At 43.0% G+C, this 12,772-nt stretch overlaps 1 protein-coding gene across 4 annotated transcripts in view; it reads right to left on the bottom strand.

Moving 5' to 3' along the window:
• Positions 1-12,772, bottom strand: part of KIAA1549L (KIAA1549 like) — a 294,948-nt gene that overhangs the window by 73,928 nt on the left and 208,248 nt on the right. For all 4 annotated transcript variants that reach the window (XM_019037520.4, XM_055356549.2, XM_019037521.4 and 1 more), the window contains exons 11-12: positions 12,593-12,756; positions 4,663-4,847 (exon numbers count right to left, since the gene is read on the bottom strand). In XM_019037520.4, coding sequence (XP_018893065.4) covers positions 4,663-4,847; positions 12,593-12,756 — 349 coding nt within the window. The remainder of the gene's footprint in view (positions 1-4,662; positions 4,848-12,592; positions 12,757-12,772) is intronic.

Raw genomic sequence — 12,772 nt, 5'->3', positions numbered from 1 at the left:
CCGAACATGGCATGAATCACGGCCAATCACTACACTGAAGTGCCCTTTGCAAACAGCTGTAAATGGTTGATTCTCCATCCTGGCCCAACAATCTCAGTCATACATCAACAAAATAGCCTCACCAAGACCCTACACTGGAGGAAAAGGACGCAGAACACCCATCTGGCTGTCTGGAAGTGACTGAACCCTCAGAGTTCAGTGCTAAAATAATTCATAAACATTGAGATATCTTAATCATCAAACCACCGGTTTCTCCTGGTTTTCACTTGAGAAACTTCTTGGATCATCTAACAGACCCATTCTGAGAGGGAACGCAGTCTTTATCTAGCAGGAATGAGAAAAATGATGTGGCAAGATGGGGAAGCCAGAAACATAAGATTCATAACGGGTTTTCTCTTGACTTTGATGTTTTGAAAATCTTTTCAAATGATCAGAGACTCCCATGGTCAGCTGGACTTCAACAGAGAGGAGGTTTCTCTTACAGCTTTGGCAATGATCTAACCAGCCCTTAGTAAAATTATATTTTTATGCTAAAATTATGAAAGTGGCCAGGCATGGTGGCTCACGCCTGTAATGCCAGCACTTTGGGAGGCCAAGGTGGGCAGATCACTTGAGGTCAGGAGTTCGAGACCAGCCTGGCCAACATGGTGAAACTCCATCTCTACCAAAAAAATACAAAAATTAGCCAGGCATGGTGGCACATGTCTGTAATCCCAGCTACTCGGGAGGCTGAGGCAGGGGAATTGCTTGAACCCGGGAGGCAGAGGTTGCAGTGAGCTGAGATCTTGCCACTGCACTACAGCCTGGGCAACAGAATGAGACTCTGTCTCGAAAAAGAAAAAATTATGAAGCAAATACAGAAATCCTTCAGGAATATAGATGTTATCGTCTTCATCTGTATTTGTTTCATCAGTTAATATTTCTTATTAAAAATTTGGGGGTAATTGATTAGCAAGAGTATATTCCTTGCTAATCCAAGAAGAAGTGCTTATTCTAAAAAAATTTAAAGAAAACTTTACACAATTTAAATTATTCAACTAGAATGGGTGAAAAATAATTTTTATTCTTCCTGAAAGTACTATGTTCATATCCTAATTTTAGTAACACTATTTATTTTCAGTGTCCTCTAAATAGGTGATAAATAAGTTATTAATAAGCCTTTGTTGTATTTGGCAAAGATCATGATGAGAATAATAGCTGTAGGTAATACTACTTGCAAATCAATTCAGGTAGATCATCTATTGCTTCTCTGTACATTTCAGCTCTGCTCTGCTTATGCTCTCTCATGTTGGGTGCATGATTGCAGTAATGGTCCTAATTTGTTTGTACATCTCTTGGTCCTAATTTGTTCATACATCTCTGTCAACAAGCTTTGGGTAGTCTTCTCTCATGCTGAGTCTGGACTTCACCATGAGACTTGCTTTATCCAAGAGGACAGTAGCAACCATGACACAAGCAAAGATTTGAGAAATGCTTATGCTTTGGGTGTTTTTTGTTTTTCTTGCTGCCCTGCAACCACATTGTGAGAAAGCCAGGACTAGCCTGCTAGAGGATGAGAAACCATATGAACAAAGGCCCTTGCTACCTGGGGTATTCCTGATAAGATTAGTATCAACAAGTCAGCCCAGTTGATCTGTCATCTGACTGGAGATGCATAAGCAGGCCCAGCTAAGGTCAGCCAAGCCTAGCTGAGACCAGAAGAACCATCCAGCTGAGCTCAGCCCAATGTGCTGACCCACCAAAATAATGAGCTAAAAAAAATGGTTGTTGTTTTAAGTTATTAAGCTTTGGAGTGCTTTGTTATGGAGCAATAGACAACTAATCCACATGCCCCAACCTTCTTTCCTACACAAGCTGAAATCCAACCCTCTGTTCCTCTTTCTGAGGTACCAAGAGTTCTTGGAAGAAAATATGCAGTCTTGTTGCTTGATTCCAGTACAAAATGTGGGTAATTGATACAGATGATCCCTCCTTCCTTCTCAAATTACTTCCTTCTCTTGGCTTCTTGGATCTTACTCTCTCTTTGTTCTTCTCATGCCCTTCTTCCTGACACTATTCCTTTTTCTTTGTTGATCCTTCCCCATCTTCTGGACCTCTAATCATGACAATGTTCCAGGGTTCAGTTCTTGGATGTTTTCTTTTCTCTATCTGTACTCTCCTAGGTGATCCTTCCCAGTCTTATAGAGTAATTACACACTGACCACTCCTACATTTATATTTCTACCCTGGACCACTCCTCTAAACTCCAGACTCAAGGTTAACTGAGTTCTCAACATCTCCACTCATATACCTAACAGGCATCTCAAATGTAACATGTCCACACTCAAACTCTTGACCATCCCCTACAAACTACTTCTCCTCCAGTATCCCCCAACACAATAAATGGCAAATTCACTCCTCTCCACTTCTGTCACTCCACAAGAATCTATCAGCAAATCTTTTCAGCTCTTCCTTCAAAATACCTCTAAACTCCAACCACTTCTCACACCATCCCATGACACGATCGTCTCTCACCTAGGTCACGGCAGTAGCCTTGTAAAGGGTCTCCCTGCATCCACTCTGCATCCCTACAGTCTGTTTGCCACACAGCAGCCAAAGTGAGTCTGTTGTATTTATTTTAATTATATTTTATTTTGAGACAAGCCCTCACTCTCTCATCCAGGCTGGAGTGCAGTGGCACAATCACAGCTCCCTGCAGCCTTGAATTCCTGTGCTCAAGCCATCCTTTCACCTCAGCCTCCCCAGTAGCTGTGACTACAGGTACACACCACTGCACCTGGCTAATATTTTTTATATAATTTTATTTTGTAGAGACGAGGTCTTGCTTGGTTGCCCACGCTGGTCTCAAGCTTCTGGCTTCAAGTGATCCTCCTGCCTCGGCCTCTCAAAGTGCTGGGGTTACAGGTGTGAGCCATGCACCCAGCCCAAAGTGAGCCTATAAAACTGCAAGTCATATCATGTCATTGCTTTTCTCAAAACCCCCCAATGACATCTGATCTTTATTCACAATAAAATCCTAAGTCCTGACTTTGGTCTGTAAAGCCTGACATAATCAACCTCCAGCAACTTGCCAGGCTCATCTGCCACCACTTCCTCCCTAGTTCATGCCAGCCCCCTTGATCCTGCTTTTCTTTAAGTATGTCAAGAAGTTCCCTCCTCTGGGCGATGCACAAACTGTTCCATCTGTTTCGTACATTCCTCCTGCAGATAACCTCGTGGTTTATACCTCACTTCAATCAGGTCTTTCTCAAATGTCACTTTATCAAAAAAGTCTTCCCTAGCTTCCTAGCTAAAATAGCACTATGTCTCCTTCTCCATTTCTCTATCCCTTAACTGTGCTTTGGTTTTCTTCTTTGTACTCATCACCACCTGATCCAGAAATAGATAAATTTTACCTGTTTCTCTATTTGTTTATTATCTATCTCTCCTCACCAGATTGTAAGCTGCCCGAGAACAGTAACTTTGTCTTGTTCACAGCAATATCCCCAGTGCCTGATAAACAGCAAATGATCAATACACATGTTAGATAAAAGGAGGGGAGAAAGGAAGGAGACATGGATGATGTAGTTTTTTCAGTCTCCATAGTGGTCTCAGGCAACAAGGAAGAAGGGAGTTGACAACGCATGTTGGTTTAGCCAGCCAACGCGGCTTGCCATAGGGTTCATTACCTCTTTATAAGGCTATTGCAAAGTCTTACAATGAGTCTCTTGGCCTCTAAACTAACCTCTCCCATCTCTCATCCACACTGCCATCAAAGTATCCTTCTAACATATAGGCTAACATCATTATCTTCCAAAAGACCTTTCAGTGGCTCCCCGTTGCCTAGATAATAAAGGTCAGATGCCTTGCCAGGCAGTCGAGACTTTCCAAAATTTTAATTTATCTTCTGGTTTCATTCTTCACTACACCCAGCCACTATGAACTCTAAACTCTGGGGACACTCACCATTTAGAGAACAAACCTGTCCCTCTTCTCTCCCCACTCTTTTTAGACTGGATGCCCTTATATCTTCCCACCTATTCAGATCCCACTCACTTTTCAAGGCTCAGCTAAAGGATAACCTTCTCCACGAGGTTTCACCTGTTCAGAATTAAGTTCTTCCTCCTGACTTTACTACAGCCCTGCAGTCTCCAGTGCAGGCACCGATACTTCATCCTTGGTATTCCAGTTATTTTTCTCTCTGCCTCCTCCATCATGAGACTCCTGGGGTCACAAATCAATCTTACACATTTTTGTAGTCCTAAAGGGATGTCTTCAAAGTGTTCTGCTTATAGTATAAATTAAATATATGGTTTTGACTGAAATCAGAAACCCCTATTGAGAAATTGCCAGATAAAATACAACTATACTGAATCAAAGGCACTGCTTTTAATATGTTTAAAATATAAGTGTGACATCAGTGCTAAATTTGCTATAGTAAATATATGAACTAAATCTCTGCTGTTGTGGTTATCAGAGACATAAAACCTTACAAAGCGTAGCCCAGGCTAGGCAGGTATTGTGATTCTCATCATCTCCTTTAGTCTCTTTTCAAATATTCAAAATGAGCATGAAGGGGAATTTTTAAAGAGAACCGTGGAATTAACTTGAGGGCATCGGCTTTTCTCATCATCAATTATTCTCTTGCTGACACAGAGAGGCAGAAGTCAGCCCCGTGCCTACCTCTTCCTGGTTTCAGTGGATTTGGCGGTCTTGATGGTGCTTCCATCCTGAGCGACGTCTCTTTCCTGAGGAGCATCTCTAATGGGCAGCGGGAGAACCACCGTCTCCTGAGTCACAGGGATGACCTCCTCATCTGCCCCTTGCTGGCCCAGGTGTTGCTTGGCATAATCAAAGCCTTGCACAGGCTGCAAAGAGGAAACAGATTTGCAGTCATATTTCTAGTGAAGTGTGACCCTAACCATGGCTTTAAGAGATGACAGGCAGCAAAAAGATGGGACCAAACTTAGCTTTCTAATTAATAAACAAGAGTTAACTCAAATCCCCATCATTATTTCCGTCTCTTCAAAATCAGAATCCATGTTAATTCCATCCAGCTACAGAATCTCTACAGATAAAGACTTGCTCAGAAAAATGAAGACTGTAAACAACATGTAAACAGGTGTTTAAGATCAAACCTCTTTCAAAGATTTTAGACCATGAATTTTAAGTCAATGGATGCTGCAAATGAGAAACAACTCAATTAATACATTAAATATGTCCTGCGGATCACCTCCTGCCTGGAAATGTTTGGTCACCTCTTCACTCCATTCTTCTATAGCTTTATGTGTAATAGCACATGTGTGACTTTGCCAAGCCACTTGAACTCTGAACCTCAATTTTTTCATCTGAGAACTGAAGATAATCTTATCTGCTTTACCTCTACCACCCTTGAGTATTAAAGTGGATCACAGATCTGAACACAGAGGGAAGTGTGTTATCACATGTGAAGCCGTACAATCATTAATAATGAAATGGAATTTATGGAGTCACTCTTTAATCCAGACTTCGCCCTTAAGTAGGCTGGCTCTCCTATAATGCATTCCTGGGAAACTGGCAAGGTTTTATTGCACAGTGTCTGAAATCCCAAGTGCATAAGGCAGCTCTGAGCAAAATCCAACAGACATCTAGTAGTGTGGTAATGAAAACCAAGACGCATATTTAAACAATTCCTGAAAGTGTCTCTATTCTGCTTTACACCCCAAAGCAGTACAATACAGATTTGAGGCAGGACAGTGTGGTGGGTAAAAGTGGCAGTTTCAAAAGCAGATTGAAATTGCCTGGGTTCAAATCCCGACTCTGTCATTCATTAGCTGTGTGACCTTGGGTAAGTTACTGAAACTCTCTGCACATCAGTTTCTTCATCAAGCTTAAAAGATGGCCATTGTTATTATGTTAATTGGAGATAATAATAGTATAAACATGATAAAATTTATATGTTTGTGAGAGCAACATGTAACCACTTTTAAGGGGATGCTGTAAGGATTAAATAAGAAATTCAAGTTCAGCATTTAAATAAGTGCCTAGCCAATAGTAAGTGCTCAATCAATATTAGTTATTACTTTTGCTTTCCTGATAAATCATAGTCCAGGTGAAATGGACAGCAGTGATTTTTTTTCAAGAAAATCTGCAGATGAAATTCAACCTCTGTCATTTAGAGTATATCAGAACTTGATATGATCAGAAGCCCCTCCTTCAGCAGCTAATTTTTATTATATTTTCAGTTTTAGGGTACATGTGCAAAACATGCAGGTTACATATGTATACATGTGCCACGTTGGTGTGCTGCACCCATTAACTTGTCATTTAACATTAGGTATATCCTCCTAATGCTATCCCTCCCACCTCCCCCACCCCACAACAGGCCCTGGTGTGTGATGTTTCCCTTCCTGTGTCCAAGTGTTCTCATTGTTCAATTCCCACCTATGAGTGAGAACATGCGGTGCTTGGTTTTTTTGTCCTTGCGATAGTTTGCTGAGAATGATGGTTTCCAGCTTCATCCATGTCCTTACAAAGGACATGAACTCATCATTTTTTATGGCTGCATAGTATTCCATGATGTATATGTGCCACATTTTCTTATTCCAGTCTATCGTTGTTGGACATTTGGGTTGGTTCCAAGTCTTTGCTATTGTGAATAGTGCCACAATAAACATATGTATGCATGTGTCTTTATAGCAGCATCATTTATAATCCTTTGGGTATATACCCAGTAATGGGATGGCTGGGTCAAATGGTATTTCTAGTTCTAGATCCCTGAGGAATCGCCACACTGACTTCCACAATGGTTGAACTAGTTTACAGTCCCACCAACAGTGTAAAAGTGTTCCTATTTCTCCATATCCTCTCCAGCACCTGTTGTTTCCTGACTTTTTAATGATTGCCATTCTAACTGGTGTGAGATGATATCTCATTGTGGTTTTGATTTGCATTTCTCTGATGGCCAGTGATGATGAGCATTTTTTCATGTGTCTTTTGGCTGCATAAATGTCTTCTTTTGAGAAGTGTCTGTTCATATCGTTCGCCCACTTTTTTATAGGGTTGTTTGTTTTTTTCTTGTAAATTTCAGCAGCTAATTTAGCTAGAGATACAACAGGAAGGTTCCAGCAGATTTAACAATCCAGTCTAGAACTGTGGCCTAACCTGTCAAATCTCACCACTGTGTCTCAGAACAGGATGGAGTTTTATTGCTAACTCCAACAAGGCTTTTTTATTTGAGGCTGTCTATAGCTTTGCCATGGACAGCTCCCCCAGTTCCCTGAGAAACTCACTCTGGGAAGTATAATCACCCCCTTCTCTTCTCTGAGACATACACTCTGACCTATGTGGTGATCAGTGACATTCTGAGGCCAGGACCTGGGACTGCGTTTCTGAAATAGGGTTTGCTGAGGGAAGGTGTTCTCTGTTCTTTTCCTTCCCTGTCCTTGGCCTATAAGAAACAGAAGCGAGCCTTCAGATAACTTGGTAATGTCTCTCAAATACTGAATTGCCTGCTCCTTCCATAATCAATTGGTCACCAATTAGATTCAATGTCTGAAATGTTTCTGGAAGCTGACTTTTCCTCCCCAGGTCCACTGTTTCACTATTTCCTGCCTCGGTCTTGTTGCTTCCAATTTAGCTCCTTTCCAGGCCTCCCCTGATGAGCTTCCAAAATTATCTCCCTTAAAACACATGTGGGTGCATCACTCTCATTTAAAATATGAAGGGCCTTGAATGTCTCCCCAAATGCTTTGGCGAGGCATTCAAAGCCCTTCACATGCCAGCTGAACCTGCCTGCCCAGTTTCATGTCCTGTTGACCCCTTTTGTACCACACCCTCACGCCCCCTATTATCCTATTCAGTTTTGTTCCAACGATAGGGACTGTCCTTGGTGCTGAACATATAAAGTTAAATAACTGGTTCCTCACCCTCAAGGGGCTCAGTTTCAGCCTCATTTGATATTAATGGCACAGTACTAAAGACAGTATACAACTTATATCATTGCATCTTCACTATAGTTCAAGAAGGTAGGTATTATCATGAGTTCCCAGTTTACAGATGAAGCAACTGAGGTTTAGAGAGGTTAAGCAGCTTACGCAGGCTCACAGAGCTGTGATGGAGTCAGCATTTGAACCTATGACTATGTGACCCAGAGCTGGAACATCTAACCACTATTTGATGAGTCTTCCCACAGCCCTTCCTTTCCTTCTGCAGCTTCCTATCTTGATTAGCATCTCCTGCCGTACATGGCCTGGCTCCTGTGCAACACTCCTGGCCTGTCTGTGAGGAAGTGGGAGGCTCCAATAGCAGCTAAGACTTCCCAAGAACCTAATGACAGGGAAAGCTGGCTCTGGTCCCATCTCCCGCTTTCTCTCTCCTCCCTCTGGATTTGGCCCCTTACCTTTCACACAGGGTTAAAGTTATCCACTGGATACTTCAGGTGATTGGGTCAATGATGGATATACACAAAGAGAGACATTAAGGAATTCCAAGCTTAAAAGGTTCCCATTGTTATTAGGTTAATTACACCTGTGTTGTTAATCACAACAATCCCTGTGTATGTTTGGTACTTACAGCATGCAAAACACTGTTATCTCATCTCATCCTCCAACAAACCTGTGAGGTAAGCAAGGCAAACATTACAGCCTTCATTTCACAGATAAGAAAACAAAAGCTCAGAGAGGTTCAGTGACTTGCCCAAGATCACACAGCTAAGTGGCGCAGGACTACTACTCCCTCACTCTTCTGACTCCCAGGGTAGCGCTCTTTTAGCTTTCAACTGGAAAATTACCTGAGATTAATCAACTGCCCATTAGACACATTAGTGACTCCTAATCCCAATAATAAAATATCATGAAGTAGCTATAGTTACTTCAATTCGTTTTATAAAATTATCAAATCAAAATAATCTCCAGTAATTTCAATGGCAGATACACTGCCAAGACCTTTTAAGAAAAAAAGCATGGGTAACAATAAAAGCCAACTTATAGGTAGTATTTATTACATACTAGACATATCTCAAAGCGATGTATATATATTAACTTAATCCTCACAACACTCTATACGATTATTGTTATATCTCCATTTTACAGATGGAAAAATTGAGGCACAGAGGTTAAGTAACTTTCCTATTGTTGTTCCAACGACAGGAACTGTCTTTGGTGCTGAACATTTAAAGTTAAATAACTGGTTCCTCACCCTCAAGGGGCTCAGTTTCAGCCTCATTTGATATCAATGGCACAGTACTAAACACAGTACATAACTTTTCTCATTGCATCTTCACTATAGTTCAAGAAGGTAGGTATTATCATGAGTTCCCAGTTTACAGATGAAGCAACTGAGGTTTAGAGAGGTTAAGCAGCTTACCCAGGCTCACAGAGCTGGGTAAGTTATCCTATAGGTATCCTATAGATAGTATCCTACAGATAGTAGTGGGAAAGAGGAAACAGTTGGCTGTTCTTAGGGGGTGACTGGCCTGTCCCAAGTAGATGTTCATGCAAAAGATTACAGACCCTCCAAGCTCCATCCTGCATCTGGATATGGTCCTATCCACCCTCTTCTAAGGTGGCCTCTTCCAGGGAAACATGATCTCTTCAATTCTATGAAGGGAAAAACTAGAAAAACGGCTGTACATCCAATGACAGAGTAAAGGGAAGTGAACTAGGAAGAAAGGAGGTGACAAAAGTCATGATGCTGGCCCTCTTGCATTTATCATTTTTCACCATTCTACCTGCAGAAGCCCACCTGATAACAATGGGAATGGGGTAGTCCATGGTACCTTGTCTCTGAAGAAGGGTAAGGGTATCCATACTCTGGTCTCGGCTCCCGGGAAAGCCACACTCACCTCCTCTGCTTAGCATGTTAAGTTTATTACTGAGTCTCAAGAAGGATCCCCGGGACTGCCCTCTGGCACTGTAGCCTGAATTGTAAAGATGCAGCGATGTCCCCAGGACTGTCCTCCTAGTCTAAGGATTGGCGGTGAAGGCTAACTTTTTTGTTCTGCCTCGTCCTTTGACAATGATTGAATTCTGTTCACACACACAAGGTGGTGAGAAGTGACGCAGGAAGCTCTCTCCTCTCTCCAACACTGCAGTGTCCCTGGGTTGTAACGGCAGAAGAACTGCAGTAAGCAGGAGGCAGTTCCACCCTGCTGGTTTCCCATGATAAAAGGGCTTTGGGAATCAAAATATGTAGCCCAGCCTCATGGAGGGGGAAAACAACCAGCTCCACCGCACACAAGTGAATTCAGTCAACTCATGGAACATAAATTTACTTGATGTTCAATGTCAGCCAGGTATCTCACAAAGCCCAATATACAGAGTAGGACGCAGAAGGAGCTATGGAAAACTACAAACGCTAATCTGTCCTAGCTTCAGACAGCCTTCCAGCCAGAAGCTATGTGGAAATCATGTGTTGCCCAACTCATTTTGGCAGATTAGTACAATTTTGGTTTAATCTGTAACATAAATATGCCCCCTTACAATCTCAGTATGGCATGTTTTGTATTCCTGGATGAGGGTACAGTTAGATTCTGGTTATTACCATTATGTCTAAAAGGCTCATGTTGTAACTAAGCTGAGATGGAGATGAAATACACACTCTTTTTATTTTTATTTTTTGAGATGGAGTTTTGCTCCTGTTGCCCAGGCTAGAGTGCAACGGTGTGATCTTGGGTCACTGCAACCTCTGCCTCCCAGGTTCAAGCAATTCTCCTGCCTCAGCCTCCTGAGTAGCTTGGATTACAGGTGTGTGCCACCACACCCAGCTAATTTTGTATTTTTAGTAGAGATGGGGTTTCTCCATGTTGGTCAGGCTAGTCTCAAACTCCTGATCTCAGGCGATCTGCCCGCCTCGGCCTCCCAAAATGCTGGGATTACAGGCGTGAGCCACCGCGCCCGGCCAGAATGCACACTCTTGGAAGAGTTTCACCTTTCACTGCTTGGGCAATTCCCAATGTACACTTATTACCAACATCCTGCTGTGTCTGGGAAGCAGGTGCCTTTGTGTCAACTGAAACAGAACAACTCGCTTTGGCATTTGACTCTTCAGTAGACAGTATCTAAACAAGCTGCAGCATCAAAACAGGTGTATCAGTTTAACAAACGATAAAAATCCTTTGATTTCTTTTGCTGAAGTGAGGTGTGATCATCAAGAAAGAACTAAGGCATGTGTGACCCCCGCAAGGACGATCTCCATGGCCGACATGCATTCCAATGGCTCTGGAATATGAGGGGTAGTTTGCTATTTCATTCCTGCACAGGTAGACAAAGCTCAGATCTTCAGAGCTGGAAGAGGATTCTACCTGCCAAATCTCAGGGTTCAGGTAGGTGTATAATGGAGAAAATGCTCTAAGACTCGGATGTGAGCCTCAGTCACCCCTCTGCTGCTAGCATGACTTTGGACAAACCCCAAAGTCTCTCTTTCCCTTGAGTGTTTTGGCAGTAAAATGAGGATAATAAAACCTTTCCTGACTATGAGCTACCTCATAAGGCTGCTGTGATGAACAAACGAGGTGATAGTCCTCGAGGAGCCCAGCAAATTGTAAGGCATTATTTAAGCATCAGGTATGACAGTTAGTATATTTCCCTCATGGAATATCATGAAGGGAGCAATGTGACCAGAAAATCAGCCTGCAGCATGTCCTAGTCCGTTTCTCTCCCAGTCACTGGAGGTGAGTGGTGCAGAGATGTGGAGGCCGCAGTGGGTGGATGGGGCCCCAGGACAGGCTTCAGTGGAGCCACTGAATGGGGGTTTCCTGGCCACCCAGCCAAAGCCCTGCAGCTTCTCCATCATGGTGGCCTCTGAAGATGTCACTCCAACCAAGCATGTGCTCCAGAGAGCCTTGCATTAGGAGCCAAGAAACTTTGTCTAAGTCAGTTCGGGCTGTTGTAACAAAATATCACAGACTGGGTGGCCTGTAAATGACAGAAGTTTATTTCTCACAACTCTGGAGGCTGGAAAGTCCAAGATCAAGGTGCCAGGATGGTCAGAGGTGAGGGACCTCTTCTGGGCTGCAGGCTGCCAATGTCTTGTGTCTTCACATGGAAGAGAGCTCTCTAGGGCCTCCTTTCTAAGGGCATTAATCTCATTCCTGGAGGTTTCACCCTCATGACCTAATCTCCTCCCAAAGGCCCTATCTCCTAATACCATCATATTGGGGGTCAGAATTTCAACATATAAATCTGTGGACCACAACGTTCAGAATATAGCAGACCTGATTCTACCATCAGTTCTGCTACTTACCAACCATATGACCTTGAAAGAGTTACTTTTCATGGGTGAAAGGAGGGAGTCTGATTACATTATCTCTAAAATCCCTTTCAGGTCTCTTTAGCTTATAGTTTTCTATGCCTCGGTTTCCTCATCTGTAAAATAATAGTACTTCCTCCAAGGGCAGCTGTGAGAATTAGAGAGCTGCTGTATATAAAACGCTTGGAAGCACCGATGGCAGAATGGGCATCAGATAACCACGAACCATCAGGTCCTGAGACTAAAAGGAAGGATCTCCTTCAAAATGAGGACCTGCCCTGATGTTTCTGCAGGCTCCGGCAATGGCCTCAAAAGCAAGAGGGAAAGGCAGGCCGAGCTCCTGCAGGCCTGTCCTCCTGCCCCTCTCCCCACCACTTCCATATACCTTTGCTCTCTGCGGCAGGTTTATCATGGTGTCAGGCTTGAAGTCGTTCTTGTTCTTCCTGCAGAGCACGGCAGTGATGATGATGATGATGACCGTGACCACGGCAATTGGCGCCAGCACCGCGGCGATGATCCACAGGTTATTGGGCGGGTTCTTCACCACGGCTGTGGGAAAGAGCCA

Source organism: Gorilla gorilla, chromosome 9 (assembly GCF_029281585.2).
Source record: "Gorilla gorilla gorilla isolate KB3781 chromosome 9, NHGRI_mGorGor1-v2.1_pri, whole genome shotgun sequence".
Classification (NCBI taxonomy): Eukaryota; Metazoa; Chordata; class Mammalia; order Primates; family Hominidae; genus Gorilla; species Gorilla gorilla.
This window is presented reverse-complemented; position numbering and strand designations above follow the sequence as displayed.